This window comes from Pristis pectinata, chromosome 22, assembly GCF_009764475.1.
Source record: "Pristis pectinata isolate sPriPec2 chromosome 22, sPriPec2.1.pri, whole genome shotgun sequence".
Taxonomy (NCBI): domain Eukaryota; kingdom Metazoa; phylum Chordata; class Chondrichthyes; order Rhinopristiformes; family Pristidae; genus Pristis; species Pristis pectinata.
In genome coordinates this window covers 21,240,545-21,267,879 of record NC_067426.1, presented here as the reverse complement: position 1 = coordinate 21,267,879, position 27,335 = coordinate 21,240,545, and the positions used below count along the sequence as shown (strand labels likewise).

The window sequence follows — 27,335 nt, the reverse complement described above, 5'->3', positions numbered from 1 at the left end:
ACTGGTAGTCAGTAGCGTTAACCAATAAGAGACCTATGTCTTAACGAAGCATTGGTGAAATGTTGCGGATTAGTGACTCTTTAAGCACTAACGGACTACGGTATGACAAGATTATTTTAAGTGAACACAGGTGTACAAATAACGGGTGGATACTTTTGAATGTACATGGGCTTTTTTAAAACAACGATCCTGCAAACCTGTACAAAATCCTGAAGTACAAAACGCATTCAATCAGGCATTGCTCTTCCCACAGCTGAATGCTGCCAAATGTTTCTTATTTGCAGCTGTGCTTATAATATTTTCATGTGGATGTTTACATAATTACTACAAGAGCCATCGTGTTTCTGAGACCATTGATACCGCTGTATATCTTAAAATAAAACACATGCCTCTTGCTGGAGGATTATTGCAAATAAGTATAGACTTGTCAAAAATCATATTTGCATTCCATGACCTCAATTCTATTAGGTGTTTGTGTGAGGATGTTGTCCAAGCTTCATAGGCATGCAGTTCAGTGTGATTTTGGACTACTGGCACGTGGAGGAACTCCTGAATGGCTAGGGTTTGCTGATTTTAAAAACTCTCATCAAAAATCATCATGATCTCAGCTGGGTATTTTACAGAAGTGCAAGTTATACTAACCTTTTACAGTTAATTGGAGAAGACCAAATTTAAAGAACTAGGCACTTGTTGGACAACCTACCTTCAAAAGATTGTTCTGTCTGGGGATTTTTAGGTTAGATATTTTCATAGCATCTATGTTGTTGGCTACTTCTATTATGATATTACTATATCATAATTATTATAATATTCTATTAGAATAAAATTTAAAAATAAATGCCCTAGTTTAGAGTTTAAATTGCTGACCTTACCTGGATACTCACAATTTCCCATCCCTAAAGTCTTCAAGAAGATCAGTGAGCCAATTCTCTGAACTGCTGCAGTCTTAATAGGTCAGGGGTTCCAGACTTTAACCCAGTGATGATGAAGGAATGACTGTGTTTCCATGTCAGGATAGCGTGAATTTGGAGGGGAAGTGATTGTTTATCTTCTGTACCTGTTGTCCTTGTTCACTTTGGTGGTAGGGGTCACAGGTTTGCAGCTAACGCAGGTTGGTCCTGAGGAAGTGAATGTTTAAGGTGGTGGACAGAATTCCTGGATGGGAGCAAGCTGTCTGAGTATTGTTGAAGCTGCACTCATCTGCCCAGGTATCACACTCCCGATGTGCGTCTATTTGATGGTGGAAAGCCTTGAGGATCAGGAAGCAAGTCACTTGCTGAAGAATACCGAAACTCAGACTTGCTCTTGTAGCCACAGTATTTATGTGACCAGCCCAGATGAGCTTTTAGCCAATGGTGACCTCCAGGATGTTGATATTTGGGAGACTTCACAATGTTAACACCATTGAATGCCAGGGATATGTGAACATAAGATCTTATCTCATCTTACATGCTCTCCTCAATGGTGTTGAACTTTCCCTGATAACTGTCATTTAAATATGCACTTAAGAGGGAAGTTAGGGCAAAAAGAGGATATGAGGGATCTGGTAGGCAAGGTGAGGCAAAATCCCAAGAGATTCTGTAGGTATATGTTTTTAAAAAAAGTAAAAGGGTGGCTAGGGAGAGAATGGGTCCACTTTAAAGCTCAGTGTGGCCATCTGTGTGTGGAACCAAAGGAAATAGGAGAGATTTTTAATGAATATTTCTCTTCAGTTTTTACTGTGAAGTAAATGACAGAAGCTAAGGAAATGGGGGAAATGAGCAGTGTTGTCTTGGACCACATGAATCAGCAGGGAGGATATATTGGAGGCCTTAAAGTGCATTAAGGTGGATAATCCTCAGGGCCTGACCTGGTGCATTCTTGGACCTTGTGGGAAGCTAGAGAAGAAATTGTGGAGGCCCTCGTAGAGATTTTTGCTTCATCTCTGCCCCAAGTGAGGTTCCGGAGGACTGGAGAGTGGCTAATATGGTATCGTTGTTTAAAAAGGGTAGCAAAAACAAGCCAGGAAACTACAGGCCTGTGTGTCTGACATTGGTGATGGGTAAATTGTTGGGGGGGGAGGGGGAAGGATTCTGAGGAACAGGTTTTACCAACATTTGGAGAGACGGGGTCTGATTTGGGACAGACAACACAGCTTTATGCGTGGGAAGCCATGTCTGACAACTCCCCTTGGAGTTCTTCGAGGAGGTAACCAAGAGGATAGATGAGGGTAGAGTAGTGGATGTTGTCAATGTGGACTTTAGCAAGGCCTTTGACAAGGTTCCTCCTGGCAGGCTACTCTGGAAGGTTAGATTGCATGGGATTGGGGAGATAGATTGGATTCATAACTGCCTCATAGGAAGCAGATGGTGATGGTTGAGAGTTGTTTCTCAGACTGGAGGCCGATGTCTAGTGATGTGCCACAGGGGGCTGGTGTTGGGACCTTTGTTACTTGTAACTTATATAAACTATTTGGGCGTGAATGTACAAGGAATGGTTAGTAAGATTGCAGATACCTAAAATAGGTGGTATTGTGGACAGTGTAAAAGGTTATGGAAAGTTAGAGGGATCTTGATCAGCCAGGTATGTGGACTGAGGATTGGCAAATAGCTTTTAATCCAGATAAATGAGGTTTTGCATTTTGGGAGATCAAACCAGGGTAGGACTTGTACAGTGAATGGTAGGGCCCTGGGGAGTGTTGTGGAACAGGCACCTAGGAGTGCAAGTGCATAGTTCACTGAAAGCAGTGCCACAGATAGGGTGGTGAAAGTGTTTGGCATGGAACCAAAGGAAATGGAAGAGATTTTTAATTACTATTTCTCTTCGGTTTTTACTGTGTTGGGAGTTGGGACGTCATGTTGCAGTTGTATAAGACTTTGGTGAGGCTGTACTTGGAATGTTGTAGGAAAGATGTTGTCAAACTGGTCAGTGCAGAAAAGATTTACCAGGCTGTTGCCTGGACCCGGGGGTCTGAGTTACAAGGAGAGGTTGCACAGACTTTACTTCCCGGAATGCAGGAGATTGAGGGGTGACTTGAAAGAGCCATAGAAGATCATGAGGGACATAGAGTGAAAGTACCCGGTCTTTTTCCCAGGGAGGGGAATGCTTAAAAACAAGAGGGCGAGAGATTTAAAAGGGACATCAGGGGCAATTTCTTCACGCAAAGGGTGGTGTGTTTTTGGAACGAGCTGCCAGAAATGGTGGTTGAGGCAGGCACATTCGCAACTTTTAAAAGCCTTCCCGATAAGGAAAGGTTTGGAGGGCTATGGGCCAAACGTGGGCAGATGGGACTGACTCACTGGGCAACACAGTTGGCATGGACAAGCTGGGCCAAAGGGCCTGTTTCCATGCTGTATGACTCTGACTCTTAAATTTTACTTGCCATTTATCAACCATGCCTGAAAGTTGTCTTGGTTTTGCTGCATAGACTTGCATTTAATATTGAGTTACAAATAAACTGAAGTCTCTGGAATCATAAGTGAACATCCTCACTTCTGACATGATGGAAGGAAGATCCATGAAGATGTTTGAACCCAGTGCAGTCCCATGGTGAACTCCTGATCTCCCAACAACCACAAATGTATTCCTTCGTGCAAAGTACAACTCCACCTGTTGGGTGTTTGCTCCTTGATGTTCATTGACTTCAGTTTTACCAAAGTTCCTTGATGTCCACAGTTGGTTAATTAATGCCTTAATGATAAGTGCAATCAACCTCTCCTCACCTCTGGAATTTAGCTCTGGATCGTTTTTGGATGAAGGCTGTAATGAACTCTGGAGCCAAATGACCCTGGCAAAATCTAAACTTTGAGCAGGTTATTGGTAAGTGTTGCTTGAGAGCATTTGGGCACCTTCCATCACTGTGATTGAGAGCAGATTAATTGGGCTGTAATTAGACACATGGTTTTATGGTTGTACTGGAACAGCCTGATTAGGAGCACAACTAGTCTAGAGTGCAAGTTGGTATTGTCTGGTTCTCTCAGCAGTATCTTGCTATCACAGGGAGTGAATCAAACTGTGTGGTGCTGGGAATCTTAAGAGGAGACTGATGTAGATCATGAACTTATCACTTCTGCCTGAATGTGATTGCAAGTGCTTCAGACTGGTCTTTGGCACTTGTATGCTAGGCCTGGCTGCTACTGAGTATGGGTATTTCTTTGGAGCCAGTTATTTTTTGGAATAGCTTGATATGTCAATTGCAAACTGTTGAGCATGGATAAAATCTTGTGTTGAAACTTCATTAGATTGGCATTGCAATATTAACTAAATCAACCTCTGCAGTTCTGCCATAAAGTTGTGAAGGGCAGTGGGCAATTAAACAGCTCGACAATGGTGGGGCCCAGTGCAAATGAAAAGGCTGAAGCATTTATTGAATAGATGACACATCCTGGTTTCCTCCTAAGAACATCACCTTCACAAAAGCTAGTCTCCAGCTAACTTGATTCACTGTATGATGGCAAAACAACATGTCAACTGAAGGCCTGCACCCCATAACTAGCTGCACCTCCATCCAAGCTGTTCCAGTATCTGACAATGTGAAAAATTGCCCAGGTTTGCCTTTATATAAAAAAACCCACAACAAAGCAAATTCAGCTGATTAATCATCAGCAAAGGGATGGGAGTGAAAATAGATGATACTATCAAGCAATACTTAGCAAAAGCATTTTTATAATTAATGAAATATTTTAAAGAGATCACACTTTCAATAAATGCACAGATATCTACCAATGTGATGAGCAGAAAATCTGATTTTTTTTTTAAAGAAATAAAATTTCAGCAGGATGCTGGGAGAACCCCCTCCGCTCTTAAATGCTGGCATAGGATAAGTTCAGCATCTCTTCTGAAAAATACTCCCTCCAGCAGTACTGCATTATCTTGGCGTGCAGTCTAGATTTTGTGCTGAAAACTCTGACTTTGATCTTTAACTTTCTTTGTCATGGGCTGTGCACTAAAACTAAGCAACAGCTGACACCTATAGTCTCAACTTTTTTTCTTTAAAATGTTTTCTTTTGGAATGAGAGTATCAATGGTTTGATTAGAACTCCACCCCCCCATTCTTAGACAACCCAGATGAAAATGGATTGCATAGTGTACATCAAGCATGATCATAACACAATTGAAGGAACAATTTCTTGTTTCAACCTCGAGTGCTGAATCTTGTGAGCTTGTAATTCTGGTCATAATCCTGGAATAGTCTCACTTCACTATAGAAGTTTGAGTAGCTGCAAACAATGTAAATAACAATATAGACAATATTCATGTTTTAAAAAAAATTTACACAGAACAAATACCAAAATTTAGTTTATTGTAAATGAAATTATAGCTAAGGAGTTATTCTAAAGTACAAAAGTTTAGAATCACCAGCAGCTACACCCACCCCATGTGCTGCATATAATTCTATATAGTCACTGTAACTTTAGAGTTACAAGACCAAAGATTTGATCATAGAGTTCTAAATATCATTCAACAATATATTTTAAAAAAAGCACAAAGGCAAATCTTGATTAAAAACAAATTGGATACTTAATTCCATTGCACTTTAACTGCCTGGTATAGATTTTAATCAACACTAAACATGAGGTATTGTGGTAAATTTTACATTTTCTAAGTTGACCAGCTTGTGCTCTGATTTTGTTTTCCTGCACATCATCCTTAAAAGGAACAGACTACAGGTTCTACACAACTACTTTGCCTTTTTACCCCATTCCACCCACAATTTACAGAGCTTTGAATCTGCATTTCATTACTGGTGATCTGTTCACCGGTCTACTTCTACAAAGATTTTCATTAAAAGGTTTAACATTCTCTGTCCTTAAAAACAACTGTTAGATTTTGCATTAGGTGCTTCATTCTTGCTGAAACCATGAGGATTCTGGGATTGCCAATACCACAAATCTTGGCCTAAAATAAAAAGAACATTTTTATTAAGATCTGTTGTAGCAGCTAGTGATTGCATAGTATTATTTCAAACATTAAGTACATTTACAACAGCAATAATGAAACTAGAAAAATAAAACACTGGTCAGCTACCAATCATACACAAATTAAAATGCTCCTTTAATTTAAAATCACAGTAAACTTGCAAGATTTTATTGCACTGAATACTTACACATCTTATCAATTCCAAACTCTGCCTTCCATCCAAGCTCCTCCTCTGCAAGAGCTGGATTGGCATAACAGGAAGCAATATCTCCTTCTCTCCGTGGAACAATCTGATATTTAATCTGCAAAATATTGGCAAACAAAAATCATCTTCCTACATGTGATTCATATGCCAATTAACTCAGCCTAGACAAGAGGTGGCACTACAGAAGCTTTACTGAATCTTAGATTTCTTTAATGATGTGATACATACCTCTCTCCCAGAAGCTTTTTCCATTGCTTTCACCATCTGTAGAACTGAATAACCTGTTCCAGTACCAAGATTGTAAACCTGAACAGGGTTAGAAAATTAGTTATTGTGAGGACAAACTAGTGAGGTACACTGAGAAAGTAAAAAAAAATCTAAAGCGGAGTAGGAGAAGGAAGGGAGAAAGAAGTAGAATGTAAAAAACTGCTGCTGAAATAGTCTAAGAGTAAACAGTTAAACTGCCCAGGATGCAGCTTTCAATAACAAACCTTGCAGTTGCATTTCTCTTTAAGCTTCTTCAATGCAGCAATATGTCCTTTAGCAAGATCCACAACATGAATGTAATCCCTGACACCTAAACAGCAAGACAAAGCACTTATTTGCCTGAAACCACATAGATGCAGATCCAAAAACTAGCTTGCTCATTTTCCAACTATAATTGCCCCAGGAACAAAATTAGTTTCTAGCCCTGTGGTTGTACTCAAATGTCCAGAAAACTTTTAACTCCAGTGCATGTAGTATTTATCAGCAAAGTAGAACCCAGACATTCATAGGATGAAAAGTGGCTATTTATCCTGACTGTTTTCCAGTTCAAGCTAAAACCAGGCTCCAGTACTTAGTCCCTTCTCAGAGCAATTAAGCAGCATCTCAACCAGTATTCATTCCTGGAATTGACCACAAAAATTCTACATTGTACAGTCTGTACAACCTTGCATTCAAAACTGCAAACAGTTTTCTAATCACAGCATTGTACACTAATTTGTTCACTTTTGTATGCTACATTTCTAACTACGAAAGTCAGGAGACAAAACCCTTTTCTAGCTCACTCTATTTACATTAATAATTTTGTCTTTGATCAAGTAAAACATTCTGGTCTCACCATAGAAACCACTTCCGTGCAAGCAGTGACTACCACATATATAAATGCTGATTATCAAATATATTGGCTCAAGATTTCCTGGTCACCAGACTAATACTTCCTCATTTGCCAGAGAGCATTAAATAAGTACAACAGTGATCCTCCAGCTTCTGCCATGGTGTCATTCTTTCCAGGACTATTGGCTTTGCTACTTCCCTACATGTAAATTGTACACAGAAATTATTGCCACAAATGCCAGAAACTTTTATGAGCCAGTTTCTTGCATAGGATGGTTCTAACTAATTAATCGTAGAGGGTTTCAGTGGCAGCATCAGTGATTTATCCAATTCAAGTTGACAGTACTGCTTTGGGCAGTCCTGTTAATAACCAAAACACTGGAGGTACCAAATGCAAGAAAATGTACTTGCATCCGGAGGCCATCCTCCTCCTCTATTGAAAGAAGTGATAATCTTGTCCAAAATTATCAATATTTTGTATTCAATGAATTTTTCCTGTCCAGATTTGTTTCTGCCTCCTCAAATATTGGAGGGAATGAACCTCCATTCACTTTCTGCTTTAGAGCAAATTAACACAAACACAAACAACACCCAGTTGTAAATAGGTATTTCACAGTAAGTAGGAAAGACTATTGAAAAGGGAGTCAAAATCCCCATAAGTGCAAAATCGCCATAACATGTTACAACATGTCAGATTTGGTAATTGTCAAATTCCTTAGAAGACAGGATAAGAAACCTCCTTGGTAACATGAACCCAATATCATTCACCTTGCCTGATGGCTGATTAATGATCTGTACTTTACTTCTGACCAGCAATAGTCCACCAGATAGTATGATCTCACCTGTACCGTCAACTGTGTCATAATCATTCCCAAAAACATTCAGGCACTGCCGGCGTCCAATAGCAACCTGGGAAGAAAGTCAATAATTTAGAAATAATCATGTAATAGTTGCTGCTGGAACTTAAGCTTTTCCTGCTCACACAGATTAGAGCTGAGCTATCGGTGTAGAATCACATTCTACAAAAGTCATCAAATGTGCTGGAGTGAACCGAGAGATTGTGATGAAGCAAGACTGAATAGCATCTGACCCCTCATTCAAGGCACAAAACTAGCTGCCGATGTCATCAGCTGTCAGATTCAACTGGTTGTTTACCTGGAAAACAATGAGCAATGCTCTGAAAGCTGGACCCTCCTCTAGCAGAAGAGTTAGTGCAGGGCCTAAACAAAGAAAATTAACAAATTGTCACGATGTTTTCCTGAGTTGATATTTCTTTGGTTCCTGTGGATTCAGTCCATGTAGAGGCACAACGGACTTCATCTTCCTCACAAGATATCTTCAAATGAAATCCAGGGAGCAGGATCAACCTCTCTAGTTGGCTTTTTTTGACCTCACTAAAACATTTAAATCAATTGAGGGACACTGTGGAGCATCCTTTTCAAATGTGGCTGTCTGCATTGAGAACCTACAGTGCACATGTCAGAGCACAGAGAAGACTGTGTAAACTGTGGAAGGAATGCATCACCTCAAACTACCAACTTGGATCTGCCGTCAAGCACCTCCTGCCCAACCCTGAAGAGTCCGTGGGATTCACACTGGACCTCTGCCACTCCAGAACCCACCAAAACTAGAGTGCAAGCAAGTCACATTTGTCCCAAGGGACTGCCTGAGGAGAAGGCCGGTTTGACACTTGGGGTGACAGATCATTTCATCTCTACACGCCAACATAAACAAATTTCTTCCCATTCACAAATAATTCTGTTTTGCTATTCTTCTTACCAAAAATCCAATAACCTTGTACTTATGTGCTATCTTCAACCTCTTCAGGTCAATTAACCTGCTCATATTACTTTGCATCCTCTCCACAGCTCAATATCCCACCTGGTTGTGTATAGTTAGCAAACCTAGGTACATTTCATTCCATCCCATCCTTTCATCTATTCCTACTGTGAACAAATGATAACATTCATGCTCTGCAGATGAAGAGCTAGAAGGCAGATCTATGTAAATACCATCATTCAAATTCTGATGCTGGCATTTTATCACACTACCACTTAAAATCAGCCAACCCCCCCACCCCCCATCTCACAAATAACACTTGCTTACAGTGTGTTTCACTTAGTCCTTGATTTAGTGTCCATAATAGACATTTGTCAACCAACAGGAGGCTGCTGTCAGAACATGCACTAAGGTGCACACCCAATCTCTTCATTAAATAGGATTCATTTAAAAAGTCAACTAAACCAGCTGAACCAGAACCAATTTATTGCCATTTACAACATATTTACCATGTATAAATAGTTCCCTGTAGTTGAGAGACATGGGGAACAGGAATACAATGGAAGAACTTTAAAAATATGTGGAGCTTTTCTACATCCCAGAACATAAAAAGACAGGAATGTTTCATTAGCAGATTTCCAGTTGGTTACATAAGTGATAACTCAGAAGATATTCAGTCCTGTGTGTTTACACCAGTGCAAATTCCAGTTCCCTGTTTTATTTTTTTGCTCCATTTTTGTTTACATTTTTCTTAAAATGCTTATTCAATTGTCCTTGGAAACTTATGGTCAGGTCAGTTAAACCAAACAGTGGAAACGTTCTTAATGACTATCTTAAATCCTTAATGATTTTGAAAAATCCTCTTAACATCTTGTATTACAGTGAAAAAGATCCATTTTCATGTTTTTAATTCAAATCCAGAAATGCTCGTACACAGCACCCTTCCAGATACATGGCATTATTATTCATCTACCACATGGCCCACAACTATACTCTCATCAACAACTTGTACAAACAATGTTAACTTTTGCTTTAATCCATTTATAAAATCCCATTTTACCTTTTTTAATATGCTGCTTTTCTGACCTATATGACCTTTTTGAAAGATCTATGAATTAAACTCTGATGTCAATAAATTAAAATATTTTTGGAGCTCAAATACCTATGCCCACATTACCCATATAGCTACAGCAAAGGGGTCTGGATACATTTAAGTATAAATAAATTATTGTTACACAGAGTAATATATAAATATCCAGTCTTTACATCAATCTTTTACTCAGGTTGAACGGTAAAGAATTTTGAATTGTTTATCTATTCACTTTTGTGAATCAAATTAACCCCAACTTGCAATTGCTATTAATATAGTAGTGTATAAAGGCATGTTACAGGAGTATAAGCAGGAAAAAAAGAACCAAGCGAATGAAAGATAAATTAACACAGATGGTTAAAAGCATGGTCAAACAGGTGAGATGTTTAAGAATTCCAGAACTGAAGGCACAAGATTCAGGATGCATGTCGCAAGTGCAAGAGGGCATTGGGAGAGCAGGTAAGAGCGACAAACTCATGATTAAAAATTTTCAACCCAAAAAAAAACCACACAAAACATTTGGTATTATGAAATTCAGTGAATTATACTTCTAATTATAATTAGATCATAAATAATACGCTTTATCAAAGTAAAGAGCATTTTAAGGAAAAAAACATTTTTTAAAAAGTGTGAAAAATATATTTACCCACCTGTGCAATGTATGGCATCAGATTGTTGGGAATACCCTGAGGATCTTCACCAATTTTTCCTGATTCATGTGCCCCAATAGGATTGAAGTATCGAAGTAGTACTGCATTCCAGTCCTGAATAAATAACATTTTTTCAATCACCTTTGTAAACCACAGATTCACACATTTCAAAGATACAGTTACTTGTAAACTTGTGCAAATATTACCCAATTTGAAATATACCACAAATTCCCATTCCACAATTATAATGAAAACCTACCTAAAGTACATCTTAACATAGTTATTTTGATATATTTCTTAAGACTTTTTGATAAAGACTACAATGAGGAGACAATTGACTTAACCACACTGCTGCAAGTACAGACTGAATTTTGAACAACTAAGTATTCTTTACATTGTTCATTTTTCCTTGGGAAGCTACTCTGCTTTTACTGGGAGAAATTGCCGCAGTCTTCATTTCTCTGTTTTCTGAGTAAACTGACATTGTTTGCTGTGCCATAGACTATGGGAGTCAAACAGCCACTCCACCTTGAACACATTGTCTTATTAAACATTGTCAGTAAATATTATGTTTGGTAAACAGGACAAATCCAGCAAAGAATATTTTAGGCAATTTAACCTTTAAAGAAATGAATTTGCCTCTGACTCAGAAGATCAATGCATGTAATCAGAGAGATAAATAGAGAGGGCCTTTTAAAATGCTGTAATTTTATCTGCCCCTACCACTTCCTCTGGCAGCTTGTTCCATATTACCACCATCCTCTGTGTGGAAAAACTTGCTCCTTCTTAGATCTCCAAATATAGTTCAACTATAAGCAACCCCTGCATGACAGGTGGATTGTGTTCTTAGAAAACAGTCAGTATCGCAATCTTCCAATAAAGTGAAGCTGTGTCATATGCACATGCATCAAGAAATGAGAGTTGAAAAACAATTTTGTTTATTTTTTTCCACACAGATTCTGTAAGAGTGAATTTTGTTTCATATCTTAAATTTTTGGGTAGTGGTTAGTGAATTCTGGAAATCTGTAAGGGCCAAATTTCCATTATCCAATTGGCCATAATGCAGAGATCACTTGTATTTCCAGCAAGTTGGCTTGGACAGCATAAAGAAATGTTTCCAATTTCATTGACTTTTTAAGCAGTAATGACATTTCAAACCTATACTTTTAAAAATGGCACGTTTGTGTTTTCACCACAGCTTGATCAAGAATCAGAATCAGTGTATTATCACTGATGTATGTTGTGAAATTTGTTGTTTTGTGGCAACAGTACAGTGCAAGATATAAAGACGTAAAAAAAGACAAAGTTACAAAAACAAATAAAGCACAGATCTAGGCCCTTCAGCCCACCGTGTCCATACAGCCCTTTCTGCCCACATTAGGAATATATCCTTCTATGCATTGCCAAGTTTGGGCCCCATATCCAAGGAAAGATGTGTTGGCCCTAGAGAGGATCCAGAGGAGGTTCAGAAGAATGATCCCAGGAATGAAAGGCTTAATCTCTGAGGAGCGTTTGATGTCTCTACACCTATAATCGATGGAATTCAGAAGGATGAGGAGGGGATCTCATTTGAAACCTACCTGATACTGAAAGGCCTGGAATAGAGTGGAGGTGGAAAGGATGTTTCTGTCAATAGAAGAGTCCAGGATCCAAGAGCACAGCCTCAGAATAAAGGGACATCCCTTTAAAACTGAGATGAGGAGGAATTTACTCAGCCATAGGGTGGTGAATCTGTGGAATTTGTTGCCACAGAGGGCTGTGGAGGCCAAGTCATTGGGTGTATTTAAGGCAGAGATTGATAGGTTCTTGACTGGTAAGTGGGTTAAAGGTTACAGGGAGAAGGTGGGAGAATGAAGTTGAAATAATGCCTCTCATAATCTTATGTAGTTCTATCAAGTCACCCTCCCCCACCCCCTGCCTATCCAATATCTCCCCATAAATTAAGTCCTATCCAGACAACATCCTGGTGAATCTCAGCACTCTCTCCAGCGCAATCACATCTTTCCTACAGTGCTGTGATCAAAACTGAACACAATACACCAAGTGTCCTTCTCTACCCAATGCACCCCCCTCCTGGAGCCAGTAAATCCACTTACTCATGACCCAAGAGGTGTCCTTGCACCAACTTCTGCAGGTAGGGGGAGAATAACACCAGAGTTGGCAGAGCACAGAGATCTGTCTGTCTGCAGAGGTCTGAGCAGTAACACAGGAGCCATCGGGAACACAGAGTACAGCAGAAGTTGCCACTACGAGTGCTGGACTCCAAGATTTCCATGTGACACAGGAATAATTCCCAAAGGAGGTGTTGGTGCTGCCACAGAAGATCTGCCCCAATGTTTCAGATGCACTTAGCCTGCTTATAATGTGACAACTTTCGCAGATCCAATATATAGAAAGAGGTAAAAATATTACCTTTTCTGCATTGCAGAGATCCTGGATCATTTCTTCTATGAAGTATTTTGTTTTTCCATAAGCATTAGTGCAACTGCCAACACGATGTTTCTCATCCAGAGGTAGGTAATCAGGAGAACCATATACAGTTGCTGAACTGCTGAATACAATGTTTTTGACATCATGTTCTTTCATGGTCTAAAGTACCAAAATAAAACACATAAGCCAATCAAACTCAATGTCTTCTGAAACATACAATCAAATTTTACCTTAAAGCATTTTGGTTTTTCCTATTTTAAATAATAATTATTGTAGACAAGTCAAAAATGGACAGAACATTCTGAATATCTGCAATGAGAATTTAAATAAAACATACAATGTTTTAAATTAGCCTGAAATCATTTTTATTTTAGAATACACTTGACAAATAGATTACAGTTTGCACCTTTTTGTCTGATATTTCTAAATCTTGCCTATAGTTAGAGATTTGAAAATCAACAGAATGTTTAACCAAATATCATCTAATACCATATCTAAAAATCTACTGATCTCTGTCTTTAATACACCAAACAACTTAGCCTCTACAGCATTCTTGGGCACAGAATTCCAAAGATTCACCATACTTAGAATGAAGAAATTTCTTCCTATCTTTGTTCTGAATGGCCAACCCTTATTTTGAGACTGCGACCCTTTTTTCCCATCTGAGGAAACATCAATTCAAAATTTACTCTGTAAAGCCTTTAAGAATTGTGTATGTTTCAATGAGATTACCCCTCATTCTTCTAATCCCAAAACAGTAAATGTCCACTCTGTTTAATCTCTTCTCATGGGTCAAACGCACCAACCCAGCAATCAATCTGGAGAACCTTTGCTGCACTCCCTCCACCATATGTGTATATTTTCTAAGAGAGAGCAGATCTGTAGACAATATTCCAGAATCCTATATAATTGAAGCAAAACATCTCTGGTACTCAAAGCTTCTTCCAATACCAATTACTTGTTCTATCTGAATGTAATGCCCTAATGTTCTAAGTTCCTCCATCAGAGAAAGATGGTAGAGAAAAGTAAAAAAGAAATGTGGATTGGGGGTGGGGTGGAAAGAGAGAAAACTGGCAAGTTCTTGATCCAGTTTTGTCACTGTCAAAGGTTCCTCCAGGCTGGAGTATTTTTGGATTTCCATCATAGTTAATCTGCTGGAGAGCAGCATTTTCAATGGTGAGGAAGGCCCAGATGGGAATTGCAGTCAGAGTTGCACCTGCTGCTCTTGAAGGTGGAATCAGCCATTTCTGGGCACATTTTGCTCTTCCCAATGTCTCTTTGCCTCCCTGAACAGAGTGTTTGCTTCTTGTTGATTTTTGGGAGGTCCGTTGAGTTTGTGGTTCTACCAAATGCAATCCTGGGCAGCAGCCTCCCAGTTTTCCATGTTGATGTCCAGCACTTTAGAGTCTTTCCGCAGGTATCTCTGAAGCACAGGGACGAGCAATCAATTGGTCTTTTCTGAGGCTATTGCTCTGTAGAGAAGATCTTTGGGAGTTCTCCCAACACTCTTCCTGCAAATATGCCCAAATCATCAAAATACTTGTTTCATACCTCCAAGATCTCATGGACTTTAACGAATTTTTCACCCATCCACCAGTTTTATTAATTTCTGTAACTGGACACTATGACCACATATACAAATATTCTAAGTGGATGACCTTGCAATACTCCACACTGATCAACCGCCACAGTTAGACCTCTCAGTTAGTGTCCCTTTCCAGTTTTCTGCTCCTATCAATACTATTTGGGTATCAGGTGTCATCAAACATAATATCATCAAAATTAGCTTCAACCCAAGCAGAATCTCATGAAGATTGGTGGAATCCAGGAAATAGCTACACAAACTGAACAGTACTCAATCTAGGCTTCTTGTTGAAACTGGAATGAACACATTTTACCGACAGCTTCTTTGTTAATGAGTAATATGAAACCTACAACTCTTATTTCTCTCACAGAAGCATATTCCTTCCCAAACTGATTACACTCACCTCCAGTAATTTAATTGTTCCTGTGAGATTGACCTTGTAATAAAGAAGAGGCTTCTGGACAGATTCACCTACAGCCTTCAAACCCGCAAAATGGATCACAGCCGAGAAACTGAACTGGAAAGAATAATGGCAAATCTAATTACTACAATGTACCACATTCAGTTGTAGTAACATTCTGGAGAATTTTTTTTTAACATAAACCTCCCCAAGAACTAGAAATACCGATTTTAGTTTATAAGATGGGTCAAAAGTGTTTCAAATGGCCTTGATAGAGAAATTAGCATTTCAGTCCAGTATTTGTACATCTATAATGACTTAATCACGAGCACAGTTTTTAATTTAAGACTTTCGTAGCTAAGTGAATGGACAGGGCTTTACTGTGTAATGTTAATCTGCATTGAAACCCAAGTTTAAGAAGAACAAACAGCACTGCTGCTCACTAGCATTAAAAAATGTCATCAATTCAGAAAATACAGTGCTGAAATTCATGACCTCTGACTTTTCAGCACTGTATTGCTGCTTAATGTTTTGTGAATGAACTACCTTCCATTTATAAACCACTATTCAGAACCCCAATGTTCCAAAGTGCTTCACAGTCAATGAATTAATATAACAGCCTCAGCTGTAATAAACAATACCAGCTGATTTATGCCCAAAGGTGCAAGTTTTGAATTTCAACCTGATGTTGAGAGGATTTTGGAGGCAAAATTATGGCACGAATATAGGGAGCAGAAATGAAAAGAAATTGCCATGACTGGTCCATCGTTTTTGATTAGCCCGTGAGTTGCACACATCCCTTGGCAGACATACTTCTAACTACATTTGGCCAAGGAACACAATGATAAAAGTTACTTCTTAATCCACTGTTTGGATCTCACAATGTACATTGCTAAAGATTAAAGAAATGAATTATAGTTATTTGTTGTCAGCTTGATACCTCTCTGAAGAGATTACGTAGAGCAGATTCATCAAGCAGGTCAATTTCTCGGAAGATTATGTCTGTTCCTGTAATCTCACTCGCACGGCGAATGCTTTCAGGAACTCCATCCTTACCTAGATTACAAAAAAAGATAATCTGTCCCAATTACATACTTCTAGTGGCTTGGTCACTTTATGTAATCCCAAAGATAACTGCCCATAGTTTGTAAATGTTGCTTAATTTAATTTTTAAAAGATGGGGTCCATTGTCATACAGTGCCTTGCACACGCACCACCATACCCATCAAAAGATGGGGTCCTCAAGAAAGGAAAAAAAAGAGAAAGGGTTAAATATAGCTCAAATTTTAGTAATGCAAGGAAGAAAATTATCTTATTTGAAATACTCAAGCATTGTCAAGGAAGACTATTGGACCATTTTTTTTTGAAGAAAGAACTTGGGACTGTACAATACCTCTCACATAGACTCTGCCTGCCTTTCAATTAAATCTCTACCATAGTTCCAAAGACAGCACTAGTGTCAGAGTAAGTGAGTTCAAGTCCATGCCCGGGCATAATTTCCCTGCAGAGATTCCCATATTAAGTGGAGGCACTGCTGCACTATTGAACGTATTGTATTTCATTCATGACAATAAACGGAAGCTCTATCAGACCTCCCTGATGAACATAAAAGATCTCAGAACACTATTAGTCAGAGGTCATGAATTTCAGCACTGTATTACCTGGCAATTACACAAGTGTTTGTGTGACATTACCTTGTGCAATCTTTCCCCAGATTTCCCATATGACAATGGTAACTACATTTCAAAAGAGCTTTATTGCCTGTGAGGTGCTTTGGAACATTGTGAAACATGCTATAAGCCAAATCACACTTCCCTTGAGAGTTTTTTGTCACTTTTATAATGTAAAGGAGTCAGAAAACTGTAAAGTCCAGCACTTTTAGCAGGTCGCTGAGTTCCTCAAAGGGCATTACTTCCTTAACCTATCCAAGTTTGCCTACAATACAAAATAAGCTGTGATTATGAAAAGGGGTACAGACAGATTAAGCAAGCGGACAAGAAAGTGGCAGATGAAGTACAATGTGCGAAGTGTGAGAGTATTCACATCAGTAGAAGGGATAGAAAAACTATTTTGTAAACTGAGAGAAAAAGGTAAAAGTTGATGCACAGAAGAATGAATCCTGGTGAGTTGGTTCACAAATCACAGAAAGTAAAGAAAGGTACAGAAAGCTATTAGGAAAGGAAATGGTATCTGATACTTTACAACAACAAGGCTTGAATACAAAAATAAGAAGTCTTCCTGAGTGCGCAGGGCTTTAGCAACAATCGATTCTGTATCAACTTTAGTGTTAATTAAATGCTTCACAAATAGAATCTAGAAGAATAAAGTGAGCAAAAATAGGTACTTAAATCTTTGCCTCCATTTGAATCTACTCTTAGGAATTCTTTAATAGCAACCCTTTACCCTAATCTCATGTAATGTTAACTAAACAGAAGATTTTACTATTGCCACCACACTTATCCAAAACATCATTTTCCACTGACTTTTTGGTCACTTTTGTTACCTTAAACTGAGCGTGATACCTGTACCTATTCCCTTGAGAGTTGTTTTCCTTTACTCTGCAGAACTGTATCTGCTTAAATCAAATTAGTCAACAGCAACTACTTCTATTTACATATCAACTTTATATAGGAAAAAAAACCCGATGCAATTCACAGGAAAATTAACAGGACAAATCCAACACTCCATTCTTTTTCAGTACCCCTTTCTCCTCCTTAACTACTAACATAATCCAACAATAATATTTACCATTTGCTCCTATATTTATCCACAATTTCTCTTTCCACTGACTTTTGAGCTACTTTTATTACCGTAAGCTGCTAAAGTTTAATGCTACTCGCAAAGTGAAGGAAATGTCATGAACAGTACTATCATGTGACAATTACTTGCCAGTAACCTGTTTACCAATTCCCAGTTTGAGCTCTGCCAGGACAGCTCAGCTCTAGATCTGATCAAGGCCTTAATCAGAATGTGGATCAAGGTGCTCAATTCCAGAGGTGAGGTGAGAATAACTGCCCTTAATATCAAATTAGCAATTGACCAAATGTAGCAACAAGGAATCCTGGTAAACCCAGTCAATGGGCATCAAGTGGAAAACACTTATGTGGTTGGATTTGTACCATGCACAAAGGCAGATGGTTGTGGTCAATCAACCGATCCCCAGGACATAGGAGTTCCTTAGCATGGTGCCCTAGACCCTAAAATCTCAATTGCTTCATTAGTGACCTTCCTTTCATCACAAGATCAGAAGTTCTGATATTCACTGATGATTTCGCAGTGCTCAATTCCATTCACAACTAGTCTTTGCCTCCACTTGGACAACATCCAGAATGGGCTGATTAGTGGCTACTATTTATGCCACAAAAGCACCAGGCATTTACCAGCTCCACCAGGAGGGAGTCTAACCACTTAACCTTGGAATTTATGGAATTACTATTGCTAAGCGAGAGGGCATAATTTTAAGGTGATTGGAGGAAGATATAAGGGGGATGTCAGGAGTAAGTTTTTTTTTTACACAGAGAGTGGTGGGTGCGTGGAATGCACTGCCGGCAGAGGTTGTGGGGACAGATACATTAGGGACATTTAAGAGACTCTTAGACACATAAATGACAGAAAAATAGGGGTGTATGTGGGAGGGAAGGGTTAGATACATCTTAGAGCAGGATAAAATGTCGGCACAACATTGTGGGCCGAAGGGCCTGTACTGTGCTGTAGTGTTCTATGTTCTAAGTCCCCAACTATCAACATCCTGAAAGGTCACCATTGACTTGAAATTCAACTGGACCAGCCACCTAAATACTGTGCCTGCAAGAGCAGATCAGAGGCTTGGTATCCTGCAACAAGTAACTCAGACCCCAACACTCCCAAGCAATTTCACCACATACAAGGCACAAATCAAGGAACATGATGGAATACTCTCCATCTGGCTGAATAATGAAACAAAGTAAATTTGACTCTAAGCCAAATAAGGTGATCAAAAGCTTGCTCAAAGAGACAGGTTTTAAAATAAAAACAGAAAATCCTGGAACTACTCAGCAAGTTAGGTTGTATCTGTGGGAAGAGGAACAGAATTAATGTTTCAGCTCAAAGACCCTTCAATCAATATCAGATAGTAATCTATCATGGTAATTCTGACCGCGCTCACCTCTATTACTTTACATCTGTCTCCACATTCTCTTCAACCTGCCTCAAGCCCAATTCTAGATTAAATTAATCAGCTCACTATAGATCAAATATCTAACAATGCAGAGCCATCATCACAAATCAGAAGATTAAACAAAATATACAGTATTGATTAGGAAAATCCTTCCACAAATGCAAAAACAAGTAGCATACAAGTACAAAAAAATACATAAAATCTCTTTTTACCTTGTATGGCATTGTGAAAATTGTCTATCACGACAGGAATGTGTCCTGCTTTAACCAGCTCAATCACACAGTGGCTACCGATGTAACCAGCTCCACCTGTCACCAGGATCATCTCTGCCATTTTCTACATGTATGAAAAGATCCAGGATTAACTGAATGTTTCCGCTTGTAAAAATTCATTCAGTGACACAACCATTTTAATCTGTAATTATCTAACGACACAAGGGTGACACAGTGGTACATTCCTTAGAGCTGCTGCCTCATGCCCCCAGCAGCCCAGGTTTCACATGATTTCCAGTACAGGTAGTTCTGCTAAAAGTCGTGTTTCCATAATGCGAATTGGATACAAGGCAATTGATGAGTTAGGAACACAATTTGTATTACGTGGGCTGAATTGGTTATAACACTATTTTGAATGACAACTAGAGAACCAGTAAGAGTTTTCTTCCAAGCAGAAAATAAGCTGTCTTGGGGAAAGAAGTCCGGGGTGGGGGGAGCTACTGTTTACATGAAACCTCCCCACAGTAATCAGACACCATGGTCTCTTAAGAACGCAGGCTGCTAATTTCACCATGGCAGGCCATTGGAAATTGACAAGCAATCACTTCTATTGATTCTTGTGCAAACTATTACAGAATGTAACATACAACCTTTATTATTTTTTGATGCAGTAACAAAATAAACATTGCTATTAAAAACACCTTTACTTTTCAAAATCCTGCAGGAAAAATAACGTTGTTATCGAGAGTCTGAAACTCTCTTGCCCCAACCCTCTTTTTCTCATTGATACAATTTGCACAGTCTTCCACATCCCAAAAACATGAGGGCTGGAAGGTTAATTCACCACTGCAAATTGCCCCTAATATACATAGGTGAGTGGTGGAAACTCAGGGAAAGTGGGGGTGGGGGGTGGAGAAAAAGTGGCTATTTGGAGGAAAAATAACATGGGATTAGTGTAGGATTAGTATAAATGGGTGCTTGATGGTTGGCGTGGTTTTGACGGGCCAACGGGCCTATTGCCTATACCGTGCTATATGACTGTGTAACGTGAAGCTGTTCAAGTAGGGTGTTCATATCTATGGTTTAATACTTGACATAGTACATGCAGCAGCAAAGAAACGTGTAAAGGATCAGACTAACAATAGTTAAAATCCAAGCAGATAACAGTTCTGAATCTACCAATCTACCATCTTAAACACTCGCTACAATTTGGCAATTTTTATACATCTATGCCAAGCCAAGTTTTTGCATGACTTGACACAAAAACTAATTCCATGTTAGGAACATCTAAGTAACTCAACTCTAGAATTCCTTTCATACTAAGTTATTTTACCATTAGGCTAACAAGTATAATTCCAATACTTTGTTGTCCTATCAACAATTTCACAGTTTTCTCAGAAACTGCTATTCAACCAAGTAATTCTTTTAAAACAAGTTGTAAGTTTTTCTGTATAACTTACACTGACTTTAAAAAAAATAGATCCAAAGATTCTCCAAAGTGAAGAATTAACATTCCAAGCCTACTGTCAAATGATTAAAGTTCTCTAGCACTGATTAATCAAGTTGAAAGGCTAGTCTTTAAATGAAGTCTCAGTCATTAATCCTGAAACGGACCATTGGTGCAAGGATGTCAGTGGGACAAAAGGCCAGTAATATGTTGAATTAATACATTTCCACTTCACATCGTGGTCAAGATTACTACAATATACAGAGTAATTAATACTATCGCATCAGTGCACTTCAGGATTGCCTGATTAACCAGTTTCCCTTTTACTGGGTTTAGAATATTTGTCAACACCAGAAGGGTAAAACAGAAGATCAGCAGTGGCAGAGATTTAAGGATATATTTCATTTACCTCCACAAAGATATCTTCCAGTGAGAAAGAAAGGATGCATCATCCATGGCTAAGGAAGTTAAGGATGTTATCATATTGAAAGAAAAGGCATAGAATGTTGCAAAAATTCATGGTAGTTTGAGCACAGTGGTCCTTCAAGTGCAGCTGTATTTAGAGTGCAGGGTTTGGTAAGAGTATGTTATTTTATCCACAAATTAATCTTAAGTTTAGTAATTAAATCTAGTGACTTTTAAACACATATCCTTGAATTTTGAAGCTTTCAAATAGAGGTTTCAATTTCAACTGAGATAAACAAGCCACATTGGGAGGGACCCCAAATGTAACTGTGAGTGGGAAGCCTGTAACCAAGGAAACCCTTTCAAATGAAATTACTTGAAATCAGCTGAGTTGCCAAGTGCTACTTGTGAGTTTGAAGAGGAAGGCTCACACACCACACTTGTCTTCAGTGAGTAGAGTCTGGGGAGAATCTCAACACTAGCTTTTGGTTTTAGACTGCGACATTTGTGCAAGTCAGGTAGAGGAATGGTGAGTCTTTTCTGATGCTCTTAATGGTTACGAGTGAGGATGAGGTATGGGCAACATGGCTCAGTGGAATGCACATCCTCCATGTGGGAGGTTTGTGGATGCTACCAGCATTCTGGAAGACCACATGTAACAAACGCCACCAGCTGCAGCAACTTTTGTGCTGGTTGGAATCAAGGTGTGGTGCATTTGTGAGGCTGAGAACTTTGTGGATGGGATGTTTAGGGAGTGGTTATTACTGCAGCTTGTGTGTGAGTCATACTGCAGCTTGTGTGTGAGTAGGCAGTGAGGGCATGGATGACTGCTAAGACTAGGAGGAGCAGGCAGGTAGTGCAGGAGCCCTCTGAGTCAATCTCTCTCTCTACAGATTTATCTTTCTGGACACTGTTGGTGATGATGGCTCCTCAGAGGAGAGCAATCACAGCCAGGTATGCACAGGAGGGGAGGAATAAAAGTGAGAGTATGAGTGATAGTGTTTTTGATAGCTAAGGGTACAAGTTGATATCAGGGTCAAGAATGTCACCTAAAGGGGAGGGTGAGCAGCCAGAAGTCATTTCCCATATCAATACCAACATAAATAAATACAGAGAAATGGTAAGGTTGACAAGATTTAAGATGCTGTACCTTAAGTGTAGTAACCTCAGGATTACTCCCAGTGCTACATGTTACTGGAATTTCTGAGGCACTTAAACAGTTTCTGGGCCCACATAACCTGTACAAATTGGATGGGTTGCACTTTGGCAGAACTGGGATGAATATTCTTGCAGGGGATTTGCTACAGCTGTTGGGGAGGATTTGAGCTAGCTTGGTGAAGATGGGAATAAAAGTAATTTGGGAAGGAAAGAAAATTTGTGGGAAGGAGAAGTTAGAAAAGAGCAAGTGAAATAAACAAATGGGAGAGTCAAACTGGTGAATGTTAAAATGACAAAATGAAGGGTGCATTAACAACAAGGAAAATGCACAACAATGGCACATGCAGAAGTAAACAGGTCCGATTTCTGCCATTATGGAAATATGGCGACAGGGTGACCAAAGCTGGGATCTAAGTATTCCAGGGAATGTGACATTTACAAAGGCAGGCAGAAAGGAAAACGGAGCGATGAGTCAGGTGGATCAAGGAGGAGATCAGTACAGTGGTGAGAAGTGACCTTGGTTTGATACTATGATGTGGAACTGAAATCAATACGAGTCATATTAAGAAATAGTGAATGGCAGAAAACACTGGTGGGCCACCAAACAGTAGTTGTGATATTGGTGTGGCATAATTCAGGAAGCTGGAGCTCCCATTAGAGGTATGTAATTTTGGGGTACATGATCATGGGTGACTTTACAACAAATTTGATCCTATTTGATGGCCATTTTGTATCTTGTCTTGTGCAATGAGAATCGGTTAATGATAGACTAGTTGTCAAGGGGCTTTTAGGGAAGAGTGATCATAATAGAATTTGATAGTGAATTTGAAAGTGATGGTGTTCACTGTGAAACTAAAGTCTTACATCTAAACAAGGAAATTTTGAAGGCAATAGAGGGTTGCCGAAGCTCAGTCACTGACTGTAGTCATAAGAGATTGATAGATTTCTGGATATTAGAGCAGTCAAGGGATATGGGGATAAAGAGAGTCAGAGTTAAATAGCACTGCACAGAAACAGGCCCTTTGGCCCAACTGGTCCATGCCGACCAAAATGCCCCATCCGAGCTAACCCCATTTGCCAGAGTTTAGCCCATAGTGCAGGAAAATCTTAAGGCAGATGATCAGCCATGGCCTTGCTGAATGACAGAACAAACTCAGGACCAAATGATCTACTCCTAGTTCTTGTGTACATCTTGGTAATCAAATAATAATTTTGTTTGAATAACAATCAAAAATTGGAGTTATAAATAACGTTTTCCCTTTAATCATATTTTTAATCAAAGTCTATAGGACAAATAATTAAATGCTTAAATATCAGCTGGAAGGAATGTCTTAAATGCTTAAAGGGAGCACTTTCAAACAATGATTTCTTAATTTGGATTTGCGCGATTTGGATCGGTCTTGGACCTTTTCAGTATAGAAACGTCTTTCATTCTGACAGTCATCGACTGACGTAAAGACATTCCTTCCAGCTGACCTTTTAACTCAACTATGTGTTTTAAATAATAACAATCAAATGCCTTAAGTAATTTACGCTGATGGGAATTGCAAAAGATATTTAAAACGTGCCACGTTGCAACAACCTGGCTCCGGTGGAACACTATAAAGTCTAGATTCTTGCAATCACTTCCTGATTGTAAACACTGAAGGGTTTTTTTAGGCATAGATCTCCCAAGCGCCTGACATCACAAACTGAGATCCAATTGACTGGAATCCCCAGACACCGCCGCCAAACCTCTCGGAGATGGAGAATGAATGAGCTCGTTGTGAGGCTGAGTCGCCAGAAAGTAACCTGCAGTGCGCAGGACTACTGACGTGGCCAGGAACCAGCACACAGTGAGCCAGGTATTGCCCAGCACCGGGAGGGCACGTTGGGTGAATGTCCGGCGGATCAGGCTACCCAGGACGGGCACGGCGGGAACATCAACCCGGGACACGTCCCCCACCCAGGTGGGCACTGACCCGGCACTCCAACCGCCGTGTGCTGTAGCCACACTTCCCTCCAAAACACGTCCAATATATTCACAGACTAACGAGAGAGAACGCAACCCCCAGCCGGAGAACATCCTTCAGGAAACGGACCGCCAGCAACACATCCAGCGCCCCGACTAACTCGCCCCATCCCACTCTTACCTTGGCCGGAGCGTCCTTCCAACGCGCATGCGTACTACCGCCACACAACTCGGCCCGCCCACTCGACTGCGCGTGCGTAACTTGCGCCCGCGCTGTCGTCCAGCCATCACTTGTGCGCATGCCTATCCGCTCCAGTCCAAGACGATAATACGCATGCGCCGTGGTATGGGGCTGACGGTCGTAGCTCCGCTCCATAGCAGAGGTGGCGCTGCAGTGTAGCGTCGTCAGTCACCCGCAGCCTGTATTTACACCTTTGGCTCTAATGGGGTCTCCAACTTAGTGAGGAACAGTTGCTGATTCAACCTTTTACGCTTTCTGAGAAAATGTTTTAAACAGTGCAAAGTATTTACCATAAACGCAGGTGGCAACATGTATTAATTAATCATTGCTGATAAAAGACAAAGTCAAGTTTATTGTCACATGTCTGCACAGGTGTAATGAAAAACTGACTTGCAGCAGCATCACAGGCATATTAGCAGCAGTCACAAGAAAAACATTCCAATTTTAACTTTCTTTCAAAAATTCTGTGTAACGTAATTGGTCATAGTGTTGCTAAACCGGCGATTAGGGTTTTGCCAGTTGGTTCAAATGGTTGAAGGGAAGTAGCTGTTCTTGAAACTGGTTGCGTGGGACTTAAGGCTTCTGTACCTCTTGCCTGATTAGTAGCTGCAAAATGACGGCATAGGCCAGATGGTGGGGATCTTTGGTGATGTATGTTGCTTCTTGAGGCAGTCTCCCGTGTGAATACTACCAGTGGTGGGGAGGGATATGCCCATGATGTATTCAGCAGCATCCACTACTCTCTGCAGCTTCTTGTGTCCCTGTACATTTGAATTGCCATACCTGACCATGATGCAACCAGTCAGGCTACTTTCAACAGTACATCTGTAGGAGTCTGTTGGAGTGTTTGGTGGCAAGCCAAACCTCCTTAATGTCCTAAGCACACCAGGATCTTTATTTTCTTATGATTGCATCTATGTACTGGGCCCAGGACAGGTCATCCAATATGTTAATGCCCAGGAATTTAAAGCTGCTGATTCTCTCCACCGCTGATCTCCCAATGTAGATTGGTGCATGTTCACCCTCCTACCCCCTCCTGAAGTCAACAAGCAGCTCTTTAGTTTTGTACAATTTCAGGATCTTAAAAGACTTACAAGACCCCAGACCTTGAAGGCCTACATCCTAAGGTTTTAAAGAAAGTGCATACAACAGATGATGGAATCTGGAGCAAGACACAAAGTGCTGGAGGAATCCAGGAGGTCAGGCAGCATCTATGAATCTGGATTAATTTGTCCAGATGAAGGGTCTCAACCCAAAACATCAACTGTCCATTTCCCTCCATAGATGTTGCCTGACGGAAGGATGTATTTGGCAGAGTCCACTACTCTCTGCAGCTTCTTGTGTCCCTGTACATTTGAATTGCCATACCTGACCATGATGCAACCAGTCAGCTTAGTTCTGCTGAATTCCTCCAGTACTTTGTTGTTGCAATAGTGAATGAGTTAATTGTCACCAGCCAAAACTCTGAACAGCACATCTCTAACGCTAATATTTGAGAAAGGAGGCAGGCAGAAAGCTAGAAACCAAGGGCCAGTTAGCCTAAGGTATCATTGGGATACCATAGGGATCAGTGCTGGAGCCTCATGCATTTATTATCAATGGTGATGACTTCAATGAAGGGACTGAGTATACTATGGTCACATTTGCTAACAGTACAAAAATAGATAGGTTAGCAAGTTGAGAGGAGAACACAAAGAGCCTGCAAAGTATGAAGTAGGCAGAAATTTAGCAGATGTATAATAAAGGGAAATAAGTTTACCTAGTTTGGTGGGAAGAATAGAATAGCTGAATTTTGTTGGTGGAGACAACAGAATGCTGAAGTGTAAAAGGAACTAGGCAGCTTCATATATGAAACAGTTAGCAAACAGGTACAACAAGCAATTTGGAATGCAAATGGAATATTATTCTTTTTTTGCAGGGGCGTGGTAGTTTTTATATATAAAACAGGGCAGTCATCCTACAATTGAGGCTATAAGCTATACACAGTGCTCTGGTTTGGTTTCATAAAGGGGTATAGATGGAGTGGAAGCATGTCAGAGATTGATATGCAAGGAAAAGTTGAGCCTATATTCGTAATTTAACACAAATGAGATGAAACAAGTAGTGGAACACAAGATTCTGAGGGCACTTGATAAAGTGGATATGAGTGGATGTTTCCATTCATAGGGCAATCTAAAGTTGGGGAATCATTTCAAAATAAAGGATTCCCCTTTTAAAAGGGGAGAAAGTTGTGAATCTTTGCAATTCTCTGCCAAATCTATCACCAGTTCAATTGCTGCTCTTACTAAACTCTGGAACTTCCTACAAAACAGTGAGAGTACCTTCACCAAAAGGACTGCTCAACACCAGTTCAAGGCCAATTAGAGATGGGCAATAAATTTATACCCTTGACAGCAATGCCCAGATTCCAAAAAAATGAATTATTTAAAAAAACTCTTACATTGAGCTTCACTGTGATCTTTAGCTACTTGCTCAACTGGTTAAGGTCTTCTACTCTGTGTACATGAGATCAACTTGGCAGAAGTGTGCAGAATTGTAACTACAGGCAATCAAGGTGGTGGTGGTGGTGGTGGAGTGGGAGGGAAGAGATTAGGAAAGGTAGCAAAAAAAAGGGAATAGTTTCCTTCATG

General features: G+C 39.8%; 1 protein-coding gene across 2 annotated transcripts; it reads right to left on the bottom strand.

The window, feature by feature from the left end:
- Positions 1-5,272: 5,272 nt before the first annotated feature.
- Positions 5,273-24,693, bottom strand: gale (UDP-galactose-4-epimerase). 2 transcript variants are annotated; one of them, XM_052036363.1, is made up of 11 exons: positions 24,646-24,693; positions 19,504-19,627; positions 16,076-16,191; positions 15,139-15,252; positions 13,133-13,309; positions 10,721-10,834; positions 8,044-8,110; positions 6,595-6,680; positions 6,332-6,409; positions 6,086-6,200; positions 5,273-5,877 (listed from the first exon to the last, which is right to left on the bottom strand). In XM_052036363.1, the coding sequence occupies exons 2-11, from the start codon at positions 19,622-19,624 to the stop codon at positions 5,789-5,791; spliced, it is 1,077 nt and encodes a 358-aa protein (XP_051892323.1). In that variant the 5' UTR covers positions 19,625-19,627; positions 24,646-24,693; the 3' UTR covers positions 5,273-5,788. The 2 variants fall into 2 exon arrangements, with proteins under 2 accessions (XP_051892323.1, XP_051892324.1); XM_052036364.1 differs by lacking the exon at positions 24,646-24,693 and adding an exon at positions 24,475-24,586.
- Between the last annotated feature and the right edge of the window lie 2,642 nt (positions 24,694-27,335).